The sequence below is a fragment of the Cuculus canorus genome, chromosome 1, assembly GCF_017976375.1.
Source record: "Cuculus canorus isolate bCucCan1 chromosome 1, bCucCan1.pri, whole genome shotgun sequence".
NCBI classification, from domain to species: domain Eukaryota; kingdom Metazoa; phylum Chordata; class Aves; order Cuculiformes; family Cuculidae; genus Cuculus; species Cuculus canorus.
Window position 1 is genome coordinate 28,259,667 of NC_071401.1, and position 9,653 is coordinate 28,269,319.

The 9,653-nt window shown below is 47.6% G+C and overlaps 1 protein-coding gene across 1 annotated transcript in view; it reads right to left on the reverse strand.

Moving 5' to 3' along the window:
• Positions 1-9,035, reverse strand: part of WDFY2 (WD repeat and FYVE domain containing 2) — a 64,436-nt gene extending 55,401 nt beyond the window's left edge. Inside the window, exon 1 of the mRNA XM_009568712.2 lies at positions 8,756-9,035. Coding sequence (XP_009567007.2) covers positions 8,756-8,892 — 137 coding nt within the window. The 5' untranslated portion in view covers positions 8,893-9,035. The remainder of the gene's footprint in view (positions 1-8,755) is intronic.
• Between the last annotated feature and the right edge of the window lie 618 nt (positions 9,036-9,653).

Sequence of the window (9,653 nt, forward strand, 5' to 3'; positions counted from 1 at the left end):
GGGGCACAATCACTTCCCTGCTCCTGCTGGCCATGCTTGTTTCTGATATGAGCCAAGAGGCTACTGTCCTTCTTGGCCACTTGGGCTCACAGATGACTCATATATCAGACCTCTGTCGAAGAACAGCTCCAGGTCTTTCTCTGCCAGGCAGCTTTCCAGCCACCCTTCCCCAAGCCTGTAGCACTGCACAGGGTTGTTGTGTCCCAAGTGCAGGACCCGGCATCTGGCTTTTTTGGACCTCATTCCATTTGCCTCAGTCCATCAATCCAGCCTGTTCAGATTCCTTTGCAGAGTCTCCCTACCCTCAAGCAGATCGACGCTTCCGCCCATCTTTGTGTCATCTACAAACTTACTACGTGTATGCTCAATCCCCTCATCCAGATAATTGATAAAGATATGGAACAGAACTGGGCCCGGCACTAAACCCTGGAGAACACCACTTGTGATCAGCCTCCAGCTGCATTTAGCTCTATTTACCACCACTTTTTCTGCCCAGCCATCCAGCCAGTTCTTTACCCAGCAGAGGGTACGCCTGCCCAGGCCAATGACAGCCCGCTTCTCAAGCACAATACTGTAAGAAATGGTGTCAAAGCCTTACTGAAGTCCAGGTACACCATATCCACAGCCCTTCCATCATCCATTAAGTGGGCAACCATGCCATAGAAGGAGATCAGGTTAGTTTGACTGGGACCGATCACCTGCTTGTCTTGTGTGTGCTGTGTGATAGCACTCAAGATTACTTGCTCCATGACCATCCCCAGCACCGAAGTCAGACTGACAGGCCTGTAGTGCCCTGGATCCTCCTTCTGACTGTTCTTCTAAACAGAGATAACATTTGCCAACCTCCAGTTATGTGGCACTTCCCCAGTCAGGCAGGACTGCTGGTACATGACGGACAAGAGGTTTAATGAGCAACTCTTCCAGCTCTCTTAATACCCTTGAGTGGATCCTGTCTGGCCCCACAGACATGTGAATGTCTAATTGGCCAAGGAGGTCTCTAACCATTTCCACTTGGATCATTGGAGCTTTCTTTGATCTGCTTTCCCTCCCTGTCTTCTGGCTCAGGAGGCTGAGTATCCAGAGAACATCTTACCTTACTATTGAAGACTAAGGCAAAGAAGACATTAAGTACCTCAACGTTATCCTCGTCCTTTGATAACTAATGTTCCCCCTGCATCCAGTAAAGGATGGAGATTCTCCTCGGCCCTCCTTTTTTTGTTGATACATTTGAAACATTTTCTATTATCTTTCACAGAACTGGCCAATTTAAGTTCTAGTTGGGCTTTAGCCCTTATGATTTTCTTTCTGCATGATCTCACTTTGTCCTTGCAGTCCTCCCGAGACGCCTGCCCCTTCTTCCAAAGCTCACATACTTTCCTCTTTTTCCTGATAACCACCCAGATCTCTCTGCTCAGCCAAGCTGGTTTTCTTCCCTGTTGGCTCATTTTTTTAGCACATGGGAATGTCCTGCTCCTGCGCCGCCGGAATCTGCTTCTTAAAGAGCGTCCAGCCCTCTTGGGCTCCTTTACCTTTTAGGACTGCCTCCCAAGGAACTTTATTGATCAGCCTTCTGAACAGTCCGAAGTCTGCCCTCTGGAAGTCCAAGGTTGCAGTTCTGCTGACGCCCTCCTTACTTCTCCTAGAACTGAGAATTCTATCATTTTGTGATCACTATGCCCCAGTTATCTTCCAACCACCACATCTCCCACAAGACCTTCTCTGCTTAAAAACAACAGGTCCAGCAAGGCACCGTCCCTAATGGGCTTACTCACCAGTTGTGTCAGGAAGTTGTCTTCCACGCACTCCAGAAACCTCCTAGACAGTTTCCTTTCAGCTGTATTATATTTCCAGCATCTGCTAAGTTGAAGTCTCCCACAAGATTCAGGCCTAGCATTCGTGAGACTTCTCTCAATTGCTTGAAGAATATCTCATCATCCTCTTCTTCCTGGCTAGGTGGTCTGTAGCAGATTCCCTCCAAGATATCTGCCTTATTTGGTGTTCCACTGATTTTTACTCATAAACACTCAACCCTATCACCACCATCACCGAGTTCAAGGCAATTAAAACACTCTCTAACATGGGCCACCCCACTGCCTCCCCTTCCTTGCCTATCCTACTTGAAGAGTTTATATGTCAGCATTCCATGTCAGCATTCCAGTTGTGAGTCATCCTACCACGTTTCTGTGATGGCCATTATATCATAGTTATCTTGCTGTACAATGACTTCTAATTTCTCCTGTTTGTTGCCCACGCTGTGTACATTGGTGTAGAATACCTTCAGCTGGGCTACTAATCCCATTACACTCCTGAGGGGAATAGTCTTAATTCCTAAGTGACAACTTGCTGTAGTTTCTAACCCATCAATAACCTTTGTATCTCTGCTGCCACTAAGTGCTATCCCCTAGTTCCTCTGAGGTAGGAGACCAAAGGGCCTCACTGGCACACCACCCCTGAGATGCTGGGGTGCCCTTCCCAGGCTTTTTTCTATCAAGTCTGGTTTTGTCCCACTCTCCCTTCACATCTAGTTTAAAGCTCTATTGATGAGCCCTGCTAGCTTCTTGGTAAGCATCCCTTTGCCTCTTGGGGACAAGTGTACCCCATCCTTTGTCAGCAAGCCTGGTTGCAGGCCAACACATGGTCAAAAAACCCCGAAGTTTTGCTCCTCACACCAGGTTCAGAGACAGGTATTTATTTCTTGGCTCTTCCTGCTCCTTCCCTCATCGTTCCCTGTAATAGGGATGACAGAGGAGAACACTGCACCTGTGCACCTGATCCCTTCACCATTTGTCCCAAGGCCCTGAAGTCGCTTTTAATCACCTTCAGATTGCTTGTTGGGTTTTCATTACTGCCTAAGTGGAAAATCAATAGCAGATAATAATCTGTGGGCCTGACCAGAGTTGGAAATTTTCTTTCTATACCTCTAACCAAGGCTCCAGGTAGGCAGCAGACTTCCCTATGTAATGGGTCTGGTCTGCGTATCAGGCCTTCTGTTCCCTTCTGAAGGGAATCCCCTATGAAATGACCAGTCTTTTTCTATTTACAAAGACTGTTTTGATGCATGGTTTAGAGTGTCTTAACCTAGGGAATGTTTCTAGGCTCTGAGACCCATCACCCTCAGCAAGGTTCGGTTCCACTTGCAGAGTTTTCTATCTATTGTGCAAGGGAACCTGGGAGACTGAGGTTGAAACAGGGGAGACATGACTGCTGCGTTGGGCAGGAACCTGCTGCCCATTCCCCTCCATCTCCTAAATGTTGTTTCCCCTGCATCTCCTACAAATCATGGTTCAAGCCAAATGCATTTCACATTTTTGCAGCTGCCACCTTGCAGTTAAGACAGGAATTTAACACAGCTGCAGGAATTGCACCAATCTGTCCACTGACTTACATGAGGTAGCAGTTGCCGGATAACCCAAATCGGAATGACAAGACTAAATGCTAGTGCTTTAAATCTTTAACTAACACTCACTACTCAGTGTGGGACAGTGGGATGGGGGGGAGAGCATCCTAAGACAGGGGATATACAAGATTTGGCAAACTTCAACTCAACTCCTCAGTGCTAGTCACAAAATTTTGGCATCTCAACGGGCTACAATGTTAGTCAAATCAAGGACAATTACTTTTCAACATCTGCAACAACTTCTGAATCCAAAAGCTCTGGTATCTCCTGTCTTTTCCTAAACCTCTTGCCAGCATCCACTCTTCCACTTAAACAGCCAGCACTAACCTCCGTCCTGAGCTTTATTCCAAACACAGTCATCAAGTTGCAACACATCTGATTAGTTCTAAAAAATTCAGAGCAAACAAGTTCCATCTACGGCAATAGGTCTCTTTCGACCCTCTGCACTGTTAATGGGGAGTTCCTTCATTTTCTTTCAACAATTTTATTGCTGATTGATATTTTAATAAAAATTGAAAGAATGTTCAGGCAAGGACAAGTCTTTTTACACCTGTGAAAAGCATCCACACCTTCTGCGCTACTTGAACTATTGCTCATGCTGCAGTAACCTGTGTGTGAAACCTACAGGTTTGGACCAATGAACATACACAAACAGCCAGCATCAAAATCAGTTCTCACACAACCTACACTTCTGCTGCAAACGAACAGCCACACACGAGCAGAGGAGCTTTCGGTGACAAAACCCTGTGTTTAGATGTGAGTTACAAACCTGTATTGCAACCATACCTCTGCAAAGCAATGGCTCTCTACCACTCTGTCACAGGAGGAAGGATGCTCAGGGAGTTCACCCAGGGCTTGCAGCTTCTTGTGTCCTGCCTGGTTGCAGCACAAAGTGAAGATAACCAGCTTTTCCATTAGAGATATTTCACAGGCATGAACTACAATGCTATAAGCTTTATGCTGTGGATCTGGACAACAAAATCACAAGGAGCAAAAGATTGATTTTGATATATTTAAGGGTGGAAAGATGATGCTTCTTCATGCTAGAAGGCATGTCAGCAGGACACCAAAGGCAGCCTTCACATTTCTTGTCACACATGCACATTCCCATTCCTAGTTTACAACTAGCTTAGCAAAGTCAAGACTTCATCTATACAAGACAGTCATTCACTTTTTGTACCCCTAAAACACTGCTACTTAGCATACCCAGAATAATAGCTTGGACAACAGCTTAAGTACACATCTGCATTTAAAAACTTCCAACTCTAAACCAAACCTAGCAAGACAAAGTCTGTACAGTTTTCTTTATGCAAGATGAAAACGCTAATATGAATGTACATGACAAAGAGTCACGGCTTATTGTTTATATAGCAATTCATACAAAGAAGCTGAGATACCTCAGTTCAAAAGGAACTTAAGATGATACAAAGTAGTACAATACAAAGAGACTACAAAGGTCTCCATTTCCTTATTTTAAAAAAATAATTCCAATGGCATAAATATTTTTCTCCTAGATTTTGTCACCTGCTAGAAGACTAGGATGCCTGTTTTTAAAAAATAAAGTATTTTGACAATTTTCAGTTGACTATGAAAGCCTTAGCCTCCTGTAAATACTTAAAGAACAACAGCTCTTGACAGCAACACCTACATTTCCAAGGTCTGTAGCATGGAAGTGAGTACAGAACTCCTACCCCAAAAAAGGGCACAGATCAGAGTTCATAATTACCAGGCAAGTTGCCTACACCAGCACATGTCTAAGATTTCCTCACCTACAATATTGCTAGCGGAAAATAAGATGGCTAGTGGCAAAGTGCAGGCTTACCACAGTGACACTTAGGCCCTTCCTGCTGGTCTTGTACAGAGACATATCGGACACTCAGTGGAACTAGCATTCGCATCACTGTCGGGCTCTTGAGAAACACAGGAATGTGCCAACACCAAGCAGAACTGCTTGCACTGAAAGCTGGGTGAGTCAGTGCACCTCTCCCACCATATACCCATGCTCAGGTAAATTAATGGCACTAAATCTTCTTTGGGGCATGGAGTAGATATGTCTGAACTTGACACTACAGTGACCTACTTTTCAGACATGCCCAACACCCACATCTCCCTCTGAAGGCAACAAAAGACAAGGATGCTCAGCAATTTTGAAAGCACATACTTTTAACTCAAGAGAAGCTGACGACAACTTAGGGCCAGCTGTGCACATCAGGAAAATCCCACTTCAGCTTCACATGTAGCATCTAGGGCATTCAATGCCACAGACCACTCAGGACTCCACACATTTGGATATGTCTGTTAATTCCACCCACTTTCTAGCAGGTGAAAAAGTATGGATGGAAGCTAATAATTTCTTTCTTATAGGTCCCCTGCATCAGACTTACACACTCCTGGATAACAAATGCTGCCACTCCCTTAACTCTCACCTGCCTAGACAGGTGCATCCCTTTTCCTTGAAAGAAAAATACAGACTAAAACTACATCTCATCCCTCCCAATACACACCAGCTGTACTGTAAAGAGATACAGGCTCAGTCAATTTTGCTCTAGTAATGAATCAGAGAAAAACCCTAAGATTAGGACACAGTGCATGTTGTTCAACATGACTGACAAGGATTCAGAGGATGCACACTGAAAAGAAACTCCAGCCTTGCAGGTTATGTAAAATTTAGATATTTTAGTTAAATATGTAACCGCTCCCTTGAGATCCCTTCTCTTCCCCTGTATGCCATTCTTTATGGGGAATAACCACACTCTCCATTATTACTTAGATTTTCGATTTATTTCTTATAATATGTGCAAGTATGCACTGCAAATACAACGATTCAGGGCTGCATAATGCATGACTATGTCTGCAAGCCACAGCTGAAACCACTTCCGTGTCTTTTAAAACTAGATAAAACCTCTGGTGTCATAGAAAATAGAAACTAGGGACCAAGCACCACTTTGAAGGGTTTACAGGTAAAGAGACACATCATATAGTAAGGAAAAACTTTAAGGCGTTGCTCCACTGTTGTGTTTGTTAAGAGCACTAGCAATTTCAACAATGACATGTTCAGCCATCAGCCAGTGAACTGATGGAGAAATCCCTCTTCCTTCTTCAGAAGACCACCCTCCCTGGCCTGAAGCAAGTTCCGAAGATAGCAAATCCAGCCGAAGTTCTCTGCAAAAGTTTCAGAGCATTTCTCTCACAGAAGCAGCACATACCACAGGTTGATACATGTGGCCAAAACTCACTTATTTGACTAACAAGAGACAAATAACACCTCCATAACTGGCCTCTACAGTTTCCAAGGATATCTAAAAGCCTTTCACGTTCCAAAGTCATTGAACAACCACATCAACACCAGCACGAGAAGGCAGGTCCAAACAAGAAAAGGTAGCATAAGGATCTGCACAAGCCCAATCACAAAGTGCAGGTATTGAGAGTCTGATAACTACGCCTCCACCTCAGGTATCCTGAAACCTCCAAGTTTGACTCCCAAACTGCACTACCTTCCAAGTAAGTTTAGTTTCTGAGATTTAATTACAATAAAAATGCTAATGGAGACGGAAAATGAGAGAAAAAGCCATCAAACAACATCTTCATGCCTAAAGAAATAAAAGGCACGATCATAGCTTACAGCATCTCAAAGACACCACAAACCAACTCCCCAGGCAGGCAAATTACCTGGTTAGTACCTTTAAACACAAAGTAACTTGGGAACCTCCAGGCTTACTGCAGTGTTTCAGCGTAGTTAATGTCCGTATCGCCAGCAAAGCTGAAGACATCTATAACCACATCTAACAGCAGATTTCTTTCTCCACTTTCATCAGTAAGCAGGACCTAACCGACCTCCACCAGGGAGTTGCCCGAGGATGGGGCAACTTTCTCTACACAGGAGCAACAGCTCAGAGCATCAACCTATTTGCAACAACTCAGCAGAAGCTACTTATTTTTTCCAAGGTAGGAGAGATGCAGAGATTAAGAGACCTATACAAGAGCAAACGAATTTCAGGAATACTTTTTTACAGATACAAAGAATTGGCTGAATAAACCTAACAAGCTACAATAAACCAAAATACACTCACGCTTTATTTGGCTTCACAATAAACAAGTAAAGAACATAAAATCATGGCAATGTAGCAATGTAAATTCTACTTAAAGCCTCTTTTGCGGTGCAATTGCTTTAAATAGCTCAGTCCGTCTTGCTATGAGGCATGAGGCTTCACTTGGAGAACACCGCTTAGATGAACCTAAATGATCTTAAATTTACGCGTATTTGACAACTACATGAAAACTAACTCACACTGAGGACAAAGACAAGATGAAACACTGACAGTTTTCTAGAAAGCTAGCAGAGACATAAAAGCAGACACTCAAGAGGGTACAGGCATCCAAGAGAAACAGTCCACCAAAAAAACCCTCTTGAGAACCAAAATATATTCATACACTGGTTAACATTTCCAAGCTAGGGACACGGGTTACATACCACGCACCCGAGTTGTCAAGAAACTCTGCTCAGAATAATTATTGATGGACTCTGCAAAAAAATATGAGCTTTTACTTTTATTTCAAAGGCAGGCACCTTCAGGATGGAGTTTTGAAGCCCCAGCTGCAGGGTTGAATTAAGTTTGAGCTCTTTCAGAAGACACAAAGCTGCCTCAGGGCAGCCCGGCTAAACTGCCTGAAAACATTCTCCTCTTTGGCAGCTTTACAACACGGGATTGAACTCCAAGATCTTATCGCTGATACACGGTATTTTTAAACAATTACCAAGAAACAACTGGAGAGGGGAAACGGGAACCAAAACTACTGTTTTAGCCAATGCCACAGCAGTCTTTAGGCAAGGTCAAAGATCTCCACAGCCTCCCCGGCAACCCTTGTGATGAAGGAGACCTCAAATCCCGTTTTACCCACGTTAAGAAAAGTCACTCAAGTCCTGCAAGTTTCATTGCCCTGACCAACACGGCGATGGAGAAAGAGACGGTGTCCCTGCTCATGCCAGGGGGGTTGGAACTAGATGATCTTTAAGGTCCCTTCCAACCTAAACCATTCTACGGGCCCCCGAGCTGGAGACCCTTGCCCCAACCTCCTTCCCCTCTAGACGTGGCTGCTTCAAGTCACGTCCCCACGCTGGACCACCGTGACCGCCGATGGTCCTGGACTGCGGCAGCAGGCTCTACAGTCACATCAGTGATGCCGGCGGGTCTGTCACCGCCGTTACTCGCCGGCGACGGTGCTGGACAACCACCGCAGGAGCTGTCACCTCCCAACACCGCTCCTCAGCAATGGTGGTGATGGTGGACCTGGGCCAGCATCACGGAGGAGCGACGGCGGGAGGTGACAGACCCCGCAGGACCCGCGGACGCCCGGTACCTGTCCTCGGAGACGCTGATGACCCCGTCCTCCTTGGGCACGATCGCTGCCATGTTCACCACCTCCTGCGAGCCCTCCACTTTGTTGAGCAGGAGGGGCTTGCGGGTCAGCGCCTTGGGCTGCGGCTCCGCCGCCATGGGCGCCGCCACTGCAGCCGGCCGGGGAGGCTGCGGCCGGGGGAGGGACTTGCGGGAGCCGGTGCCGCGGCGGGGCTCCCGGCGGGGCACGAACCAACGCGGCGGCGAATCCGCCCCCGGGCCGGGCGGGGGGCGAGGCCGGAGGGGGCGTGGCCACGCGAAGCCCGCGGCGGGGAGTGGCCTTTCGGGGAGGCGGTGTGGCTGGTCGGGGAGGGACGTGCCCAGTGGAGGCGTGGTCGGTCGGGAGGGGCGTGGCCATGACGGGGCACGGACGTGCAGGGAGGGGGAGTGGCCGACTGGGTGGGGGCGTGGCCAGGCGAAGGGGGTGTGGCTGCAGGGAAACGCGGAAGTGCCGGCATGGGGCGTGGCCAGTGGGGGACGCGGCCATGCGGGGAGGGGACGTATTGGTGCGGTGAGGGGGGTAGGCAGTGTGGGACGTGGCCGACTGGGAGGGAGCGCGGTCAGTGGGAGCGCGGCCATCAGGGCAGGGGCTCGGTTGGGCTGTGAGGGGCGTGGCCATGCGGGGAGAGGCGTGGCCAGTGGGGAATGCGGATATGCCGGAGAGGGGGCACGGTCGACTGAAAGGGGGCGTGGTCTGGCGGTCAGGGGCGTGGCCAAGGGATTATGGCCATGGGGCAGGGGCGTGGCCAAAACAGGACACGGGCGTGGAGGGCGTGGCCAGTGGAGGGGCGTGGCGAGTGGGAGAAATGGCGGCCGGCGGCCACGGTCTCGCAGTGTGGGGTTACTGCGATGCGTGGGGG